Raw genomic sequence first — 21,991 nt, 5'->3', positions numbered from 1 at the left:
CAGAGGAAGTGACCATGCTTGGCCTCCGCTCCATTCACACTCAATAGGACTGCTGAAATAGGCAAACGTTGTCTTTTGTTGAAGTGCCATAAGCAATAAACTGTGTTGAGGCCGAGCATGCGCACCTCTTCTCTCCCATTCAAGATGTGGTGGAACACGGCCCTGATCTTGGGGTTTCTATGCCCCATTCTCTTTATTGCTGGGGTTCCCAGCTGTCAGACCTACAGCGATCAGCAAGATTCATTCTATCCTATGATAGAGATTTTGGAAAGACTAATGGAATCTGTCTGTAGGTTTTTGCTCCGTAATCTGAGAGCAGCATGATGTTAGGGGCTGAGACCCCGATTCCAGCAATGTGTCACATGCCGGTCTGTATGGTGTCATTTTGATGAAAACACAGTTTTCTCTGCTGCCGAGCTGTGAATGCTTGGTCCCACCTACAACACTGGCAGGTTTCTGTGTACACTGTATATTGACAGAAAGCTTGTAATCATTGGTGGTGGTATGGTTGGACTAGGAGACAAAAGACTCAGTTCTGTAGTGATAATCTCCTGCTGATAAAACACTGATTTTCTTGAAACAGCAACAGCCAGTAAGTGACACATCTCTGGAATCAGGGCCTCAGCACCTACATCATGTGGTCTCAGATTACATAGCAAAACCTGACGACGGATTCCCTTTAAAGTGCCTATTAGAAACTTCTATCATGCGTACAATTGAACTGCCTGTCATCATCACTCATAGTCGTCTCAGTGTGTCAGCAGTCGTACACGACCACATTAGACGGTCGACAACAGTATACTTTATACAGAACTTTAGAAAGAGAAATAATCTTACTTTTTTATGCCTTAAGGCTACATTTTCTAGTAAAAAAATAATAATTTTCCTTTTCTTTGGCCAGTGTTCTAAAATCGTCAAGGTCCTCCTAGAAGCATGGAAAATGTCTCCATGACCTATAACACGAGGCAGAAGAGAAAGTCAGTGGAGTCAACCCTGAAATCTCGAGTGGATTGGAAGCGAACCAAGCGAGACGACATCTGTCAAATCCTGGACTCTGACGAGTCGTTTACATCAGAGGAGGAAGAACTGGAGGAATCGGATGAAGAAAGTGAAGACAGCAGCACCGACCTATCGGAAGATCCAGCTGATAAAGCCACACTTCCAGAAGAAGATGGAGACGAAGGCCACATCCGAAAACCCAGACTCAAGAGCAAATCTGCCACGATAGAGAGTGAGAGCAGCTCTGAGAGTGATGGACCCGGAGAAAAAGTAAATCTCAGACGAAGCTGTGTTATTAAGGAGGATGACAGTGACGAAGATGTCGCCAAAGAGTCATCTGATAAGGAGACCAAGGCTCAAGTCAAGAAACGAAAGAGACAGGAGGCACTAAAGCAGCTTGCTGCGAAACAGAAGTCCCGAAAACGGACCACCAGTCACGAGGCCACTGAGGTAACAGTATGTCTTTCAATTTTTTTTTTCTACAATGGCCTTAGTGATATCTTCATTTATACAAGAGGTTCAAGATCCATAAAGGAGTTGTCCAGCCTAAGAAGAAACGTCTGCAGTCACTCCCTGACTGCAGACTACTGAATCGTGACAGAGAGTGATTTGCACACCGTCAATTTTCCCCTGTATTCCTCGTGCGGGTGGGCGACCAGATATTAGCGATATGCTTACTTGTCACGTGCCGAGTAGACTCGCCTCCGATATTATGTCGAGAAGCAAAGTTGAGTGTAATAGACACGTGACCACAAGTATGAAAATCACATACACGTGGTCACATAACTACCCACCCCCACGGGGGAAATGGGGGAATCGCGAAAGTGTGCACAATGCTCACTGTCACGATTCGGCAGTCACATAGAGTGACTGCAGACTTCTCTTCTTGGAGTAGACCATCCCTTTAATTTGAATAGATTCACGTGACAATAGTTTCTCCTTTTTCCTCTTTAGTTCAAACCCCGGTCCAGGTTCCTCCAATGCTCTGGTGAAAATTATGACTTTCTCCTTTCTTTGGTGGACACAGATATGTCCGGAGAAAATTTGAGACTGTTTCCCCCCAAAAAAGATGCAATTTAAATCTCCCCTGCAAAGAACAAAATCCTTACAACATGACTAGGGGTACGCACACATTGTATCCCTAGATATGTTGCCAGGCTCTTTAAAGGGTCAGACTAACGTATAGTGTAGTTACCTCCATTGGGTGGCATTTCTGAGATATTTTCCATTCTGAAGAAAATTATGTGCATGGCTTTCCTATAAAGCAGGGAAGGGGAACCTTAGGGCCTAGGGCCATTTCATGCCCGCGATTATCTTTTCTCCAGCCCCCTGGGAGATTGTCGGGGACCATAGTGCTTGTCCAGCAGCTATATTTTGATTGCCCCCAACCCTTTATTTTATTTTTGCATTGTGGGCATGTGCTCCATGAGCTACAGAACACTGAGGCACGGGCAATTAAACATGTCCTGACACCAGTACCAGCGTCAGGACGTACCTTGAGGGCACAGAGTGCGGTTTGTATGGCGCCCAAAGGATGGGTGGCCAGCCGATCAGCTGGACCTTTACTATTGATGCATTCTTTTGAAAAATGTAGTTTTAACATGTGTCTCCATATATGTGGGATAGCTAACATGAGGGATAGAAACCCTAGAGAAAACAGAGAAAAAATTCAGAAGGATCTAGATAAGCTTGAACAGTGGGCAGTGACTAATAGAATTGTATTTAATAAGGATAAATGGAAGATTCTACATCTGGGTAAGAAAAACAAAAATTACATCTACTGAATGGGAGAAATAGATCTAAGCAACAGCACGTGTGAAAATGTCTTGGGTATACTAATAGATCACAGACTGCACATGAGTCAACAGTGTGATGCTGCAGCAAAAAAGCCAATCAGTTCTGGGATGTATTAAGAGAAGCATAGAGTCTAGATATCACATGAAGTAATTATCCTCCTCTACTCCTCCATGGTCAGGTCTCATTTGGAATATTGTCTCTAGTACACCACATTTTAAAGGGAACCTGTCACCTCGCCCCCCCTTCCCAAGGCGTTTGTAACTAAAAGAGCCACCTTGTGTCCTGGGAGGAAAAACATGCCCCCCTGACAAACTACAGGCATGGAGGACAAATTATAAAAACGATTCTTTCAGCGATGGAAGGGACCCCAAATAAAAGAGCCAGCTTGACAGAATGCAGCATTAGTGCTGCACAAGGTGGCTCTTTTAGTTACAAACACCTGGGGGGGTGACAGGTTCCCTTTAAATAAGACATTGAAAAACTGGAGCAAGTTCAGAAAAGAGTTACAAGAATGGTGAGCGAACTGCAAACTATGTCCTACGAGGAATGATTCAAGGATCTGGGAATGTTTGGCTTGCAAACAAGAAGACTAAGAGGAGACTTAATAGCTGTCTACAAATATCTGAAGGGCTGTCACAGTGTAGAGGGATCATCATTATTCTCATTTGCACATGGAAACACGAGAAGCAATGGAATGAAACTGAAAGGGAGAAGATACAGATTAAGATAGTAGGAAAAACTATTTGACAGTGAGGGTGATCAATGAGTGGAACATGCTGCCACGAGAGGTGGTGAGTTCTCCTTCAATGGAAGTCTTCAACCAGAGGCTGGACAGACATCTGTGTGAGATGGTTTAGTGAATCCTGCATTGAGCAGGGGTTGGACGCGATGACCCTGGAGGTCCCTTCCAACGCTAAAGGTACCGTCACATTTAGCGACGCTGCAGCGATATAGACAACGATGCCGATCGCTGCAGCGTCGCTGTTTAGGTCGTCGTGTGGTCGCTGGAGAGCTGTCACACAGACAGCTCTCCAGCGACCAACGATGCCGAAATCCCCGGGTAACCAGGGTAAACATCGGGTTACTAAGCGCAGGGCTGCGCTTAGTAACCCGATGTTTACCCTGGTTACCAGTACTAATGTAAAAAAAAACAAACACTACATACGTACATTCTGGTGTCTGTCCCCCGGCCTCAGCTTCCCTGCATTGTGTCAGCGCCGGCCGGCTGTAAAGCAGAGCACAGCGGTGACGTCACCGCTGTGCTTTACGGCCGGCGCTGACACAGTGCAGGGAAGCTGATGCCGGGGGGACAGACACCGAAATGTAAGTATGTACTGTTTGTTTTTTTTAACTTTTACAATGGTAACCAGGGTAAACATCGGGTTACTAAGCGCGGCCCTGCTCTTAGTAACCCGATGTTTACCCTGGTTACCAGTGAAGACATCGCTGGATCGGCGTCACACACGCCAATTCAGCGATGACAGCGGGGTGATCAGCGACCAAAAAAAAGGTCCTGATCATTCCCAGCGACCAACGATCTCCCAGCAGGGTCCTGATCGTTGGTCGCTGTCACGCATAACGATTTCGTTAACTATATCGTTGCTACGTCACAAAAAGCAACGATATCGTTAACGAAATCGTTATGTGTGAAGGTACCTTAACATTCTATGATTCTATGTAAGTAAGCCAGGCTAGTCCATTGGGGCATTTCCTTTCCCAGAATTGTCTTTCTTCGGGCATGCAGCAGTGCTGTAGAATAAAACACAGGATGCAGTACAGCCTATTACTACACCTTATATACTTTTAATTTGAACATACATATTTTTCTGTTTTGTTGTGGCCTCCATTTTTGGTCACTGGAAGTGTAATCATATGATCTTTTCAGAAATTGATAGATAGATTAGATGGTCAGCTGATGCTCGGCGGTGCTGTCAGCAAGTTCAACAAAGTCACACTAAGTTTCAGTCAGCGATTTTCTTTCTGTCTTTCATTTTCAGTCCCCATGATATGCTGTTTGCAGCCTAATCCAAGTGGGATAGTCTTTCTCAGTAATACAGGCTGGATGTGAGCTCGCTATGTATCCAGGGTGCTGAGGTTTTAAGTAGTTCATTCATCATAACAGCTTCTTTTCTATGTCTTTCTTGCGTTAATTTGCTCTTCATGTGCTTTTCTCTTTATCTAAAACCTGTTTTGTCTGCATACCCTGAGACAGTACACGCTCTCTTTCCTCTCCACACTGTGGAAATCTGTGTACTAACCTTCCCCTTTCCTGCTGCTATCTCTAACACTGATAGAGCCAGGAGAAGGGAATCTGACAGCTGTGTAACATTTCCTTAGATCACTCACTTCAGTAAAAAGACTTACAGACACTCTGCAGCAGCAACATGGTAGAAATGTTGAAATGAAGGTACATATAGCCTTTAATGTGTTTGGTGGCCTTAATTAGTCCCTATAGCTGACCTTTAATATGTGATTTGCAGGAAACTCCGGGTGATGCATTTGCACCTTTGACCCCAGAATCACTTGGCGATCACGATGACAGCGATGACATGTCAGACTTCATAGTACAGGATGAAGAGGAAAGTAATGGTGCAGAAAATCCGACCTCAAGCTATAAGGAACTGTTCAGGAAACATCACATTTCTCTGAGTAAGCGCCACTGTGTTATAGCACTGAAGGATACAGCATCTTGGTGCACTATGTGTGGTTACACAAGGTACATTTTAATCAATAGATCTTGGAATAGTAATAAGTTCCACAATTGGATGTGTAAAAAAGAAAAAAAAACAGTTCCTGTGCTGAGATAATCTTATAAATGTGTCTTACTTGCTGTGTCCAACCACGTAGAGCTGCTCCAGTTCATGGCCGGCACATAGCACATCTCTTGGCCAGGGCAGGAAACATAAGTGAGTATACAGACAGGACAGCAGGTTCTTGCAGCTGCTGCTTTCTGAGGTGACATATTTTCCTGCCTGTTTTATCACAGGAGCGAGTGTGTTTCCATCCCTCTAATTTCATTGTAAATCATGATGCATTTTATTAAAATACACGTCTGTGTTTTCCTATCCAGCTGCCGACCACGACTTGTCCTTCCATCTTCAGAAAGTGATTAAGGCGTTCCTAATTAACATCACCGATGAGAATTTTTTGGCAACACTGTACAGTAAGTAGAGGAAAGGCTAAAGGGGTATTTTCATCCCAAGAGGTGATGGCGTTTTGCTAGGTTTTGTCATCTTTGCCTCTGGGACCCCAACCAATCCTGAGAATGAGGCTAATGCAGTTCTGGGGTTACACTGCGTCCACTAATTCCTGCTTTTTTTTGTTTGTTTGTTTTTTACAGTTTATATTGTTTTTTTAATTCTGTAGAGGGTGAAAGAAAAAAGAGATACGCCAAAGATATGCTGAAATCGCTGAATCATTTGGACGAACGTATCATAACACCACGTCTAGAGAAACTCACCGCAAGCTGTCGATGGTCTAAGAGATATAAGGTAGTCCACAAAGGAGAACGTTACGTAGTCATCACTTTATACATAGAATCTGTAATGGCAAGTTATCAGAAAATTACCTATTTTTGCCTTACATGTATTCTTAACAGTCTTTAAAAAAAATAGTAATCTTGTTATTTTCGTCATTTTCACATTGACCACTGGGCTTTTTTTTTACACTGCTACTTCCTTTTTTTTTTTTTTTTTTTTTTTCACGAACGGTTTTCAGCAGGCTCATTATCATCAGAGACAGGTCACAATGACCGATAACTCTATACACTTCTGATACACATTATCCACCAATCACAAATTTCGATGTGACAGCTGACCCCTTCACAGTGTCCTTTGCGCACCCTCAATAGAAGCTTGAATAGAAAAGATAGGGTCCGAATCTGCTCATTTATTCTAGTATAGATTTGGATTTCCTGAAACAGAAAGTTAGAATATATAAAAAAAAAAATACAGTCACCGGTGTGAGAATTGCAAAATCGTTAATAAATACTGTGATATGAAAAAAATCAACATTGCCCACATTTAAAAAAATTTGATTTAATCAATCAATAGGTCATTATCTGATGATAGTTTCCCTTTAAGCAATTTTCCAGGATTAGGACGCCCTCATAGAGATCTTTGAAAAGAAAGGAACATGATGTGAGTGCTTTATGACAGATGCAAAGAATTGGCATTAATGGTAGTGACTTAAAAAAGTATTCAGACCCGTGAACTTTCACACTTTTTTTTTTTTTTACAAACTTTATTGGCAGATTTATATTTTTAAAATATTTAGAAAACCTTTTATCATTTGCCCTACGCTTGAGAAATACTTTGTGTTGGTATATCACATAAAATACAATTACGTTTGTGCTATCACTGAGGTTATTATTGGTCGTCTGAGGAAGGTTCTGCCGCGCTGAATGCACTTGGGCAAATCATCAAGATGCGCTGCTGGCAGCTCCTTTGTAATCACTGACCAATGATATCCCAGATGTGCTCAATGGGAGACCAGTCCAGACGCAGTGCCAGTCAGGCTGCTCACAGACAGTCGGCTCCCTCGTGCAGGTTCATGGCATTGCCCACGTGGTCTCCAGACCTATATCTGGCTATCTTTTGCTTGTCCAAGACAAAAGCAGGACTCATTGCTGAAGATGGTAGATTTTCATTCCAGCTTCCTCTGCACCATGATAGCCTTTGAGACCGATAGTGAGGTTAGTGGACACCAGTACCTGGACGTCTGTCTCGTAGCCAAATGTTCTGATGGTACTGACATCTTAATCTTGGTACGTAACGTCTAATTTCACCGTCAGTACAGAATGGATCACTAGGCGCCATTCTTCCAATCCGACAAGTACACACCATTGGAGATCAGCATGATTTTTAGTTTTTACAAAATGAAAAGTTAGGGGTTTTTTTTTAGCTAAAGTACAAAGAAAGAAAAAAGCCAGCTCACCGATATGTGCAAGGAGCACGGAACTTCGTCCTGACTCGACGTAGTGCAGATCCAAGTAAAAGAGAAAAATGTTCCAGCTTCTTGATAAAATGTAAAACTTGAATCCATCATATAAAATAGTAGAAGACACACTCCTGGGACAATGCCATGTCACAAGTGAAGAAAGCTTTCTTCACTTGTGACATGGCATTGTCCCAGGAGTGTGTCTTCTACTATTTTATATGATGGATTAAAGTTTTACATTTTATCAAGAAGCTGGAACATTTTTCTCTTTTACTTTTTTTTTAGCTCCATCTCCTCTTTTGTCATTGGTGGAGCTGGCAGTGTTGGCGGGAGAGTAGAGCTGCTGATTGGCCGGAGCAGCTCTATCCTGAGCGGGATCGGAGTACGGAGAGCGGCAGGAGACGTTCTGGAGAAAAGTAGAAGGAGCTGAGCGGTGCGGGTCTGCGCTGTAATTAGCGGCACTCTAACTACCTCCATTAACAACCAGAGCACAGCTCAGAGGACAGTTTCAGTATAGTGATAGCAATAATAATAATAATAATAATAATAATCTTTATATAGCGCCAACATATTCCGCAGCGCTTTACAGTTTAACAGTTTCAAACACAACAGACATAAGTAACAACGTTAACAATACAATAATTAAAGCAAAATAAGCCGACCCTGCTCGTGAGAGCTTACAATCTACAATGAGGTGGGGAGATACAAAGTACAGGTGTGTATTTACAATGATGTATTTACAATCATGGTCCAGCCATCTTCAGGGGGTGGGGGATAGATGGAGATAGTGAATGGGCTACACACACAAACATAAAATGACTTTGATTAGTGAACGTGATAGGCCGCTCTGAACAAATGTGTTTTGAGCGAGCGCCTAAAACTATGCAAATTATGGATGGTCCTAATATCTTGGGGTAGAGCATTCCAGAAGATTGGAGCAGCACGGGAGAAGTCTTGGAGTCAGGAGTGGGAGGTAGCAATAAATAGGTTGTTGTGTCTCCTCACAATCTTTTCTGCACTCGTCCTCCTCCTCTATTCCTCAATGCTCTGTGTCATCAGAAGCTCCTGTTTTCCTGTATGTCAAAGGGGTATTCCCATCTCCAAGATCCTACCCCAATATGTAGTAGGTGTAATAATAATATCAGCAAATCCCTCCAATTAGAAATGTCTGACAAGGAGTAGCGTTCCACGCGGCTGCTAGCAGAGATCTCCCAATATTGAGGTAATATGCATCTTACTGATTTGTTTAGCGCTGTTAGGTTGTAGGCATCTGTTGCCGGTTATATTTGGCTCCATTGAAGGGTTACCTGTTAGATCATATGCAAGCTAGAGATCTGTGGGCATGTGTATACGTGAGCAGCAGGTGAATTTGGTATGTGCTGCACGGTAACTTAGCCCCGTCTATGTATAAAGGATCTGTGCTTTGTATCCCTCATAGATTTAGTGTCTTTTGCTATAATATTAGACTTATCTAGTAATCACCTATTGTTACTTATACACCGGAGCCGGTTATTGATCACAATTGCTGTACAGCAGACTAGCTCATTTCTTATATATAGAAGCACTATGGCTATGACATTAGGGTTACCAAATATTTATTTACTTACTTACAGCAGGTGACATGTTTGCATAACAAAAAAATCCAATTTTGGTCTTTGTATATAGACATTATTCTATTTAAAATCGGTTGTTCTAGTTACGGGTTATCTGTTTAGCAATATTTGTTCAATACGTCTACCTGTCAGCTATTCTGTTTAGGGTATGTTCACACGTTCAGGATTTCCATCCTTTTTTTTTCAGGACTGTTTTTTTAAAAAACTGCAGCTCTTGGCAGAAAACGCAGGTCCTTTTTTGTCCTTTTTTGATGCGTTTTTTGATGCGTTTTTTGATCCTTTTTTTTTTATGCAGTTTTCTAACCCTAACCCTACCCCTAACCCTAACCCTACCCCTACCCCTATTCTAACCTTAGTGAAAAAAAAAAAAAAAATTCTTAATTTTTTTATTGTCCCTACCAATGGGGGTGACAAAGTGGGGGGGGGGTGTCATTTACTATTTTTTTATTTTGATCACTGAGATAGGTTATATCTCAGTGATCAAAATGCACTTTGGAGCGAATCTGCCGGCCGGCAGATTCGGCGGGCGCACTGCGCATGCGCCCGCCATTTTGCAAGATGGCGGCGCCCAGGGAGAAGACGGCCGGACGGACACCGGGACGCCGGGTAAGTATAAGGGGGGGAGATTAGGGCACGGGGGGGGGCATCGGAGCACTGGGGGGGGGCATCGGAGCACGGGGGGGGGGGCATCGGAGCACGGGGGGCGGGATCGGAGCACGGGGGGGCAGCCACACTCCGCCCACGCACTTCCGCCCGCTCCCCCGCACTTCCTGCTGCAGCGGTTCTGCACATCAAATCGCAGTAAAACCCGCAGATATATTTTTGATCTGCGGGTTTTACTGCGGTTTTGACCTCACAATGGAGGTCTATGGGTGCAGAACCGCTGCGGTTCAGGAAAAAGAAGTGACATGCTCCTTCTTTTTTCCCGCAGCTATTCTGCGCGGCTTTTTAAACGAAATTCCGGATCATGTGCACAGCAGTGACTGTTTTCCATAGGGTTACATTGTTATGTACCCTGCATGGAAAACAGCTGCGGAACCGCAGCGGCAAAACCGCTGCGGTTCCGCAGTAAAAAACGCACTGTGTGAACATGGCCTTATTGTGGTTCAGAGGTATTGTTTTAATCATTTTTTTATGTGTAATATGTCTTTCAATAAAGTTGTAACTTTTTATATAAAATAAGTACAAGACACTTTTTTGACTCAGCATTCGGTTTAATTTACCGGCTTAGTTGGGTAGTATGTTGATACAGTGTCACTTTATGTAGTAATAATTCTGGAATTGTTCAACAAATCCCAGTGATTTTGAGATTGTTTTTTCGTGACCCATTATACTTTATGATAATGGAAAATTTAGGTCAATATGTTTTGTGTTTATTTATAACAAATATCAAAAATTTGACAAAAATGTAAAAAAAAAATAGCAGTTTTCAAACTTTGAATGATTATCCCTTTAATCCAGATAGTCACACCACAGAAAAACATTAATAAATAACATTTCCCTCATGTCTGCTTTACATCAGCACCATTTGTATTATGTACTTTTATTTTGTTAGCCTTTTTAGGAGGTTTAAAATTGTAGCAGCAATTTTTAATTTTTTTCAAGGAAATGTACAAAATTATTTTTTTAGGGACCTATCCAGGTTTGAAGTGACTTTGAGGGTCCTATATATTGGAAAACCCCCCAAAGTGACAACATTTTAAAATCCACACCCCCTGACATAATGAAAACTGCTGTCAGGTAGTTTATTAACCCTTCAGTTGATTTTCAGGAATTAATGTAAGGTGGCATAACAGAAACGGAAAAGTGTATTTTTACAAACTAAATGTCGCTAACTTTTGAACAGACTGCTACTTGGCTGTGAATTGCCATGGCAAACATCAGGACCACACAATCATGATCTCAGGGTCCGTTTATTTATTTATTTTTTTAAATCAGTGAGTACATTGTGAGACCCATCATACTGTATAGAGGACTATGGAGAGTCCATTATGCTATATGAAGGGCTATGGGGAGTGCATTTTATTATATAGAGGGCTATGGGGAGTGCATTTAATTATATAGAGGGCTGTGAGGAGTTTGCTTTTCAACCATGCTTCCACGGAATTAAAAAACGTAAATAAAACTCACGAAATAGGCCTGGACAGAATTGATGGTACCCCTGAAAATAATGCAGGAGGAAAATTGTTGACAAATCAAAGAGACAGACAATACAAATGGTAACAAAAGAGCTCAGAAAAACATCTAAATAGATTAAAGGTGTACTATAAGCGCAAGGAACTTCAGTGTCAGATTGCATCATCCGACGTTGTCTGAGCCAAAGTGGACTTCATTTGAGATGGCCAAGGAGGACACTATTGTAGAAAAAAAAAAAAAAAAAAAGCCAGACTGGAATGACAAGCCACAAAGCTTCTGGGAGAATGTCCTATGGACAGATGAGACATAAATGGAACTTTTTGGCAAGGCACATCAGCTCTATGTTCACAGATGGAAAAATGAAGCATATCAAGAAAAGAACACTGTTCCTACCGTGAAACATGGAGGAGGCTCTGTTATGTTATGGGGCTGCTTTGCTGCATTTGGCACAGGGTGTCTAGAATCTGCAGGGTACAATGAAATCTCAAGACTGTTATGAACTGGTGATTCAGAAACAATGGACCTGGTGGTTAAGAGCACACAAAGTGACCTGATAGTTACTAATAACATAGGACGAGCTCTGAGACGTGGGAACTCTGCTGACCGCAATCCCTAATCCTATCACACCACACTAGAGGTAGCCGTGGAGCGCTCCTGACCAGACCTAGGCGCCTCGGGCACAGCCTGAGAAACTAGCTAGCCCTGAAGATAGAAAAATAAGCCTACCTTGTCTCAGAGAAATTCCCCAAAGGAAAAGGCAGCCCCCCACATATAATGACTGTGAGTAAAGATGAAACTACAAACACAGAGATGAAATAGGTTTTAGCAAAGTGAGGCCCGACTTACTGAATAGACCGAGGATAGTAAAGATAGCTTTGCGGTCAGCACAAAAACCTACAAACAACCACGCAGAGGGGGCAAAAAGACCCTCCGTACCGACTAACGGCACGGAGGTGCTCCCTCTGCGTCCCAGAGCTTCCAGCAAGCAAGAAAAACCAATATAGCAAGCTGGACAGAAAAAATAGCAAACAAAAGTAACACAAGCAGAACTTAGCTTATGCAGGGCAGACAGGCCACAAGACGATCCAGGAGAGAGCAAGACCAATACTGGAACATTGACTGGAGGCCTGGAACAAAGAACTAGGTGGAGTTAAATAGAGCAGCACCTAACGACTTAACCTCGTCACCTGAGGAAGGGAACTCAGAAGCCGCAGCCCCACTCACATCCACCAGAGGAAGCTCATAGACAGAACCAGCCGAAGTACCACTCATGACCACAGGTGGGAGCTTGACCACAGAATTCACAACACAAGACTATCAAGAGAAATGAGATGCCCAGTGTCAGAAAGTTTGGTCTCAGTCGCAGGTCATTGGTCTTGCAACAGGATAATGCCCAGAACACACAGCTAAAAACATACAAGAATGGCTAAGAGGAAAACAAAGGACTATTCTGAAGTGGCCTTCTATGAGCCCTGACCTAAATCCTATTGAGCATCTTTGGAAAGAGCTGAAACATGCCGTCTGGAAAAGGCAACCTTCAAACACGAGACAACTGGAGCAGTTTGCTCTTGAGGAGTGGCCAAAATACCTGTAGAGAGGTGCAGAAGTCTCATTGACAGTTACAGGAATCATTTGATTGCAGTGATTGCCTCAAAACGTTGTGCAACAAAATATTAAGTTAAGGGTACCATAATTTCTGTTCAGGCGTATTTCATGAGTTTAATTTCTTTTTAACTCTGGAAGAATGGTTGAAAAGCAATGTCTGACTTTCAATTGTTCTTTTTCATAGATTTTGAATTTATTATTACTTTTGGCAGATTTAAGTTATTTCTGTGACCATTGTGGGTTTTTCTGTCATTAAACGAGGGGTACCAACAATTTTGACCACGTGTGTATGTAGGAATATGGGGTGCTTTATAGTATATGGAGGGCTATGGGGTGCACTATACTTTATGGAGGACTATAGGAAGTGTATTGTACTATATGGAGGACTATTGGATGCATTATACTATATGGAGGACTATTGGATGCATTATACTATATGGAGGACTATGGGGTGCATTATACTATATGGAGGGCTATGTGGGGTCCACAATAATAATAATAATTTTATTTATATAGCGCCAACATATTCCGTAGCACTTTACATTTTAGAGGGGTCTTGTACAGACAATAGACATTACAGCATAACAATAAACCCATAGATCAACAGATACGAAGAGGAATGAGGGCCATGCTCACAAGCTTACAATCTATGAGGAAATAGTGGAGGCATGAAAGGTGGATGATCACATTTGCTTTCGTTGTTAGAACCAGCCATATTGTAGGAAATCGAGTGTTCAAGTAATGCTGCATGAACCGGTTATCAGCCAGAATACGTAACAGTACAGATACAGAGGGCTATTAAATGCATAAAGCGTATGAGAACATGATACGAGGAACCTGGTTATGGTAAAAATTTTGAATGGGCAACACAGGGATAGTTAGATTAACCCCTTTCTGCCATTAGACGTACTATTCCGTCCATGTGGGGTGGGCCCTACTTCCCAAGGACGGAATAGTACGTCATAGGCGATCGGCCGCGCTCACGGGGGGAGCGCGGCCGATCGCGGCCGGGTGTCAGCTGCTTATCGCAGCTGACATCAGGCACTATGTGCCAGGAGCGGTCACGGACCGCCCCCGGCACATTAACCCTCGGCACACCGCGATCAAACATGATCGCGATGTGCCGGTGGTGCAGGGAAGCATCGCGCAGGGAGGGGGCTCCCTGCGGGCTTCCCTGAGACACTTGGTAATGCTGCAGCACTCTGAGACAGATCGGCGATCTGTCAGAGTGCTGTGCAAACTGACAGATCACCGATCTGTATTGTCCCCCCCTGGGGCAAAGTAAAAAAGTTAAAAATTTTTTTTTACAAGTGTGTAAAAAAAAAAAATTAAAAAAAAAAAATCCTAAATAATGAAAAAAAAATATATATATTATTCCCATAAATACATTTCTTTATCTAAATAAAAAAAAACAAACAATAAAAGTACACATATTTAGTATCGCCGCGTCCGTAACGACCCGACCTATAAAACTGTCCCACTAGTTAACCCCTTCAGTAAACACCGTAAGAAAAAAAAAAAAACGAGACAAAAAACAACGCTTTATTATCATACCGCCAAACAAAAAGTGGAATAACACGCGATCAAAAAGACAGATATAAATAACCATTGTACCGCTGAAAGCGTCATCTTGTCCCGCAAAAAACGAGCCACCATACAGCAACATCAGCAAAAAAATAAAAAAGTTATAGTCCTCAGAATAAAGCGGTGCAAAAATAATTATTTTTTCTATAAAATAGTTTTTATCGTATAAAAGCGCCAAAACATAAAAAAAAATGATATAAATGAGGTGTCGCTGTAATCGTACTGACCCGCAGAATAAAACTGCTTTAATCAATTTTACCAAACGCGGAACGGTATAAACGCCTCCCCCAAAAGAAATTCATGAATAGCTGGTTTTTGGTAATTCTGCCTCACAAAAATCGGAATAAAAAGCGATCAAAAAATGTCATGTGCCCGAAAATGTTACCAATAAAAACGTCAACTCGTCCCGCAAAAAACAAGACCTCACATGACTCTGTGGACTCAAATATGGAAAAATTATAGCTCTCAAAATGTGGTAACGCAAAAAATATTTTTTGCAATAAAAAGCGTCTTTCAGTGTGTGACGGCTGCCAATCATAAAAATCCGCTAAAAAACCCGCTATAAAAGTAAATCAAACCCCCCTTCATCACCCCCTTAGTTAGGGAAAAATAAAAAATTTAAAAAAATGTATTTATTTCCATTTTCCCATTAGGGTTAGGGCTAGGGTTAGGGCTAGGGTTAGGGCTAGGGCTAGAGTTATGGTTAGGGCTAGGGTTAGGGCTAGGGTTAGGGTTAAGGCTACAGTTAGGGTTAAGGCTACAGTTAGGGTTGGGGCTAAAGTTAGGGTTAGGGTTTGGATTACATTTGCGGTTGGGAATAGGGTTGGGATTAGGGTTAGGGGTGTGTCAGGGTTAGAGGTGTGGTTAGGGTTACCGTTGGAATTAGGGTTAGGGATGTGTTTAGATTAGGGTTTCAGTTATAATTGGGGGGTTTCCACTGTTTAGACACATCAGGGGCTCTCCAAACGCGACATGGCGTCCGATCTCAATTCCAGCCAATTCTGCGTTGAAAAAGTAAAACAGTGCTCCTTCCCTTCCGAGCTCTCCCGTGTGTCCAAACAGAAGTTTACCCCAACATATGGGGTATCGGCGTACTCAGGACAAATTGGACAACAACTTTTGGGGTCCAATTTCTCCTGTTACCCTTGGGAAAATACAAAACTGGGGGCTAAAAAATAATTTTTGTGGGAAAAAAAAAGATTTTTTATTTTCACGGCTCTGCGTTATAAACTGTAGTGAAACACTTGGGGGCTCAAAGTTCTCACAACACATCTAGATAAGTTCGTGGGGGGGTCTAGTTTCCAATATGGGGTCACTTGTGGGGGGTTTCTACTGTTTAGGTATATTAGGGGCTCTGCAAACGCAATGTGACGCCTGCAGACCATTCCATCTAAGTCTGCATTCCAAATGGTGCTCCTTCCCTTCCGAGCCCTCCCATGCGCCCAAACGGTGGTTCCCCCCACATATGGGGCATCAGCGCACTCAGGACAAATTGGACAACAACTTTTGGGGTCCAATTTCTCCTGTTACCCTCGAGAAAATACAAAACTGGGGGCTAAAAAATAATTTTTGTGGGAAAAAATTTTTGTTTCATTTTTACGGCTCTGCATTATAAACTTCTGTGAAGCTCTTGGTGGGTCAAAGTGCTCACCACACATCTAGATAAGTTCCATAGGGGGTCTACTTTCCAAAATGGTGTCACTTGTGGGGGGTTTCAATGTTTAGGCACATCAGTGGCTCTCCAAACGCAACATGGCGTCTCATCTCAATTCCTCTGAATTTAGCATTGAAAAGTCAAACGGCGCTACTTCCCTTCCGAGCTCTCCCATGCGCCCAAACAGTGGTTTACCCCCACATATGGGGTATCAGCGTACTCAGGACAAATTGTACAACAACATTTTGGTTCCAATTTCTTCTCTTACCATTGGGAAAATAAAAAATTGGGGGCGAAAAGATAATTTTTGTGAAAAAAAAATTATTTTTTATTTTTACGGTTCTGCATTATAAACTTCTGTGAAGCACTTGGTGGGTCAAAGTGCTCACCACTCCTCTAGATAAGTTCCTTAGGGGGTCTACTTTCCAAAATGGTGTCACTTGTGGGGGGTTTCAATGTTTAGGCACATCAGTGGCTCTCCAAACGCAACATGGCGTCCCATCTCAATTCCAGTCAGTTTTGCATTAAAAAGTCATATGGCGCTCCTTCCCTTCCGAGCTCTGCCATGCGCCCAAACAGTGGTTTACCTCCACTTATGGGGTATCGGCGTACTCAGAACAAATTGTACAACAAGGTTTGGGGTCCATTTTCTCCTGTAACCCTTGGTAAAATAAAACAAATTGGAGCTGAAGTAAATTTTTTGTGAAAAAAAGTTAAATGTTAATTTTTATTTAAACATTCCAAAAATTCCTGTGAATCTCCGTAAGGGTTAATAAACTTCTTGAATGTGGTTTTGAGCACCTTGAGGGGTGCAGTTTTTAGAATGGTGTCACACTTGGGTATTTTCTATCATATAGACCCCTCAAAATGACTTCAAATGAGATGTGGTCCCTAAAATAAAATGGTGTTGTAAAAATGAGAAATTGCTGGTCAACTTTTAACCCTTATAACTCCCTAACAAAAACAAATTTTGGTTCCAAAATTGTGCTGATGTAAAGTAGACATGTGGGAAATGTTACTTATTAAGTATTTTGTGTGACATATCTCTGTGATTTAATTGCATAAAAATTCAAAGTTGGAAAATTGTGAAATTTTCAAAATTTTCGCCATATTTCCGTTTTTTTCACAAATAAACGCAGGTAATATCAAAGAAATTTTACCACTATCATGAAGTACAATATGTCACGAGAAAACAATGTCAGAATCACCGGGATCCGTTGAAGCGTTCCAGAGTTATAACCTCATAAAGGGACAGTGGTCAGAATTGTAAAAATTGGCCCGGTCCATAACGTGCAAACCACCCTTGGGGGTAAAGGGGTTAATGTGTGAAGGCGGTAGGCCAGTCTAAAGAAATGCATTTTTAGTGCACGCTTAAAACTGTGGGTTAATCGAATTAACCTGGGTAGTGCATTCCAAAAAATTGGCGCAGCACGTAAAAAGTCTTGGAGACAGGAGTGAGAGGTTCTGATTATTGAGAATGTTAACTTCAGGTCATTAGCAGAACAGAGGGCATGGGTAGGGTGGTAGATTGAAGCGAGGGAGGAGATGTAGGGTGGTGCTGAGCCATGGAGTGCTTTGTGGTGAGGGTAATAAGTTTATACTGAATTCTGTAGTGGATGGGTAGCCAGTGTAGTGACTGGCACAAGGTAGAGGCATCGGTGTAACGATTGGTGAGGAATATGATCCTGGCTGCAGCATTCAGGACACATTGGAGCGGGGAGAGTTTGGTAAGAGGGAGGCCGATTAGTAGAGAGTTACAATAGTCCAGACGAAAAATGAATAAGTGAAACAGTAAGAGTTTTTTGGATGTAAGAAAGGTTCGAATTCTAGAAATGTTTTTGAGGCACAGATGACAAGAGCGAGCAAGTGATTGGATGCTGGAGTGATGAAAGCTCTGAATCAAATATGACCCCAAGGCAGCAGGCATGTTGCTTTCGAGTAATGGTGGAACCGCACGCGGAGATGGCAGCGTCAGGCAAAGGTAGTTTAGTAGAGGGAGGAAACACGAGGAGTTCAGTTTTTGACAGGTTCAGTTTCAGATAAAGGGAGGACATGATGTTAGAGACAGCGGTAAGACAATCACTGGTGTTTTCTAAAAAGGCAGGCGTGAGATAAGGAGAAGAAGTGTATAATTGGGTGTCGTCAGCATAGAGATGGTACTGGAAACCAAATCTACTGATTGTTTGTCCAATAGGGGCGGTATACAAAGAGAAGAGGAGGGGGCCTAGGACTGATCCTTGAGGAACCCCAACAGTAAGGGGAAGGTGAGAGGAGGAGGAACCAGCAAAAGAAAAGTTTCCTGTTGGATATGATCAATTTTTTTCTTTGAAGTAATTGGCCAGATCGTCAGAGCAGAGATCCGTGCTTGGGGCTTGCACTCTTGGATTCAGTAGGGAATGAAAATTGTCAAAGAGACATTTAGGGTAATTGGATAGTGATGTGATAAGGGTGTTGAAATAGGTTTGTTTGGAGAGGTGAAGGGCAGTGTTTTATGTTTTAAGCATAAACTTATAATGGATGAAATCTTTGGGTAGATTAGATTTTCTCCACAGACATTCGGCGCACCTGGAGCAACACTGTAGGAAACGTGTTTGCAGCGTGTGCCACGGTTGTCGCCGTCTGTGCCGAGTTGTCCTATGTATAGGAGGTGCAGCTTCATCCAGGGCACTTTGCAGGGTTTCATTATAATGTTTCAGTGCAGAATCCGGACATCAGAGGGAGGAGATAGGGGCCAATGAGGACTGCAAGTCCTTCATAAGTTTCTGGGTGTTAATGGGGGTGACCTGAGCGGGATGGCAGTTCTTGATAGAGAATGAAAGATGGTTGTGGTCAGAGAGCGGGAGAGGGGAGTTTGTAAAATCATCCACTGAGCAAAGCCGGGAGAAGACCAAGTTGAGAGAGTTTCTGTCTTCATGCGTTGGAGAGTTAGTATGCTGCGAAAGGCCGAAGGAGGAAGTTAGAGATAAAAGGTTAGTAGAAGATGGGGAGAGGGGAAAAGAAATGGGGATGTTTAAGTCTCCCAGGATGAGGGTGGGGATGTCACAGGAGAGATAATGTGGGAGCCAGGTGGCAAAGTGATCCAGGAACTGATGGGAGGGGCCGGGAGAACGATACACCACCGCCACTCGCATGGAGAAGGGGATGTAGAGTCTGAGAGCATGGACCTCAAAAGAAGGGAAGACAAGTAAGGGTACTTGAGGTACGTTTGGTTGATAGAAGCAGACCAACGCCTCCACCTGCTCTGTTGTCCGATCTTGGGGTATGAGAGAAGTGTAGTCCACCATATGAATGAGCAGCAGCAGCGGTGGTGTCTGACTGCTGGATCCAGGTTTCAGTAAGCAGTAAGAGCCAGAGGGTTAAGAAACTCAGAAAGGAAGAAGTCATGGATGAAGGAGAGTTTATTAAAGACTATATATGGAGGGCTATGTGGTGGCCATTATACTTTAGGGAGGGCTATGTGGGGGCCGTTTTACTGTATTCAAGCAATTATATAGTTTGTATGATGTCCAATAATACTTTGTGGGGACTATTACTCTTGTGTGGAGAAGTGTGGGTCCATTTTACTATATAGAGACACTAAAGAACATACGGAGTCTAAGTCCCATTAATCCAAAATATAAGTACAAATCTTTATTAGTAAAACCGTAAATTACATAACAAAATACATGAAGACATAAATAAATTGTAAATTGTAACAGACATAATATTCGAACAAGGAACCAAAAAGTAGCACTGAAAAGAGTCCCTGCTAGGCGGCAACCCCTATAAATCCCTGTCAATTGTAAATTCATAAAGTGCCAGTAGTGCATCAAGTCAGGGTGAAAGACACCACATGAACCCATAAGACTATTACTCCATCCGTTAGCCTCCCCTCATGGGAACCTACGTGCCAGGTGCGGCAATTGTCATCTTGAGTCAGGCTCAGTGTCTCTTACCCATGGGACAGGAGTATACGGGTCACCGCCGCGGCCCCAACCTAGGGGTTGCCGCCTAGCAGGGACTCTTTTCAGTGCTACTTTTTGGTTCCTTGTTCGAATATTATATGTCTGTTACAATTTACAATTTATTTATGTCTTCATGTATTTTGTTATGTAATTTACGGTTTTACTAATAAAGATTTGTACTTATATTTTGGATTAATGGGACTTAGACTCCATATGTTCTTTAGTGTCTCTATGTAGTTTTGGAGTGTCCTATATTATATGCTTATCTTGGTCTTGTTGCTTTAACACAGTACTAATAGGATGTGTATAAGACCAAGTACTCTGCTGGCCATTGTGGGATGGTTTTATTACCATTTTACTATATGTAGGTCCATTATACTGCATGGAGGGCTGTGTGGGGGTCACATTTGGGAATCATTCTGTGTTGGGGTCACCATACTTTGCCGGAGGAGTTGAAGTGGGGGGAGGGTACAGCAGGGCTGTCATACTGTGCATGTGGAGGGTATTGTGGAGGAATTCACTGAGAGGGTATCATACAGTGTTTGCGGGGGCACTTTGGTTTGCATCATACTTTATGGGTGCAATGAAATGGGAATCTAGGGGTCTTCTGTGACTCCGCCAACTTTTTTCTTTTGGTGGGGATGGGGGGGGCGCAATTAGAACTTTTGCTATTGGGCTCCATGATTTCTATGTACACCCCTGGTGTGAGTTCATCAGCTCCAGTGTCGCCCGATCTGCCCAAATATTCAATCTCCTGCCTTAAATCATTCTGTACCTCAGATAGGGCGGCCGCAGACTGTACAGAATCCTGTACTGGACTGTAGAACCCTGATCCCAATTACTGGACAAATCACACTGTAGAAATAGATTATATGTCATGTCCTGGAGGTTCAGGTTCCTGATCACTCCAGTGTGTGCGTGTATATATGTGTATATGTGTATATATATATATATATATATATATATATATATATATATATATATATATATATATATATATTATGCCTGTGCACATACTACCCCATATCCAGTATACAGGATAACATATGATTGGATGATATATTGTGATACAGACATCAGATGTTATAGATTATCATTGACACAGAACAGTGCCGTAATAAGACAAGTGACGTGAAGCAGAACTATCAATGTGGGAAGGGGAGAACCAGGACCTTTGACACATTCAGAGCAGGAATGAATATGTCGCATAGATTTATGTGTTTTTACATCAGATAAGGAGCGTGCTCCTCAGACCATTTAGAGGCCATCACAGCCTTGGACCAGACCAGGATTAGAGGACAATAAAACTTTCACAGTCCTTATCTCTTAACTTATCCAATATTTACTGCCACAACAGATTTCTTCCTGTCCTATTGATGAAGAGACTGGAGGAGTCAGGAAAGCTGCTATTTGTTACTATCTCTTCAGTTAGCTATTCACCACTGAGGACTCTCAAATTGTAATATTTTATTATTATTATCATTTATTTATAAAGCAGCATTAATTTCATGGTGCTGTACATGAGAAGGGGTTACATACAGAGTTATATATTTTACTAGTTTTCGGTCCAAAGATATATCACTGGAGAAGGACATCATGGTCGGAAGAATAGAAGAAACAAGGCGAAGAGGAAGATGAGCAACCCGATGGCTTGATACAATCAAGATAACGGCGGAGATGACCACAATATTGATCTTCCCACAGATCGTTCATCCATCATC

General features: G+C 42.4%; 1 protein-coding gene across 1 annotated transcript in view; it reads left to right on the top strand.

The window, feature by feature from the left end:
• The window catches only part of CCDC82 (coiled-coil domain containing 82), a 61,568-nt gene that overhangs the window by 24,077 nt on the left and 15,500 nt on the right, over positions 1-21,991 (top strand). The window contains exons 2-5 of the mRNA XM_069759183.1: positions 902-1,449; positions 5,277-5,445; positions 5,867-5,959; positions 6,163-6,287. Coding sequence (XP_069615284.1) covers positions 934-1,449; positions 5,277-5,445; positions 5,867-5,959; positions 6,163-6,287 — 903 coding nt within the window. The 5' untranslated portion in view covers positions 902-933. The remainder of the gene's footprint in view (positions 1-901; positions 1,450-5,276; positions 5,446-5,866; positions 5,960-6,162; positions 6,288-21,991) is intronic.

This window comes from Ranitomeya imitator, chromosome 3, assembly GCF_032444005.1.
Source record: "Ranitomeya imitator isolate aRanImi1 chromosome 3, aRanImi1.pri, whole genome shotgun sequence".
In the NCBI taxonomy this organism is placed as follows: domain Eukaryota; kingdom Metazoa; phylum Chordata; class Amphibia; order Anura; family Dendrobatidae; genus Ranitomeya; species Ranitomeya imitator.
This window is presented reverse-complemented; position numbering and strand designations above follow the sequence as displayed.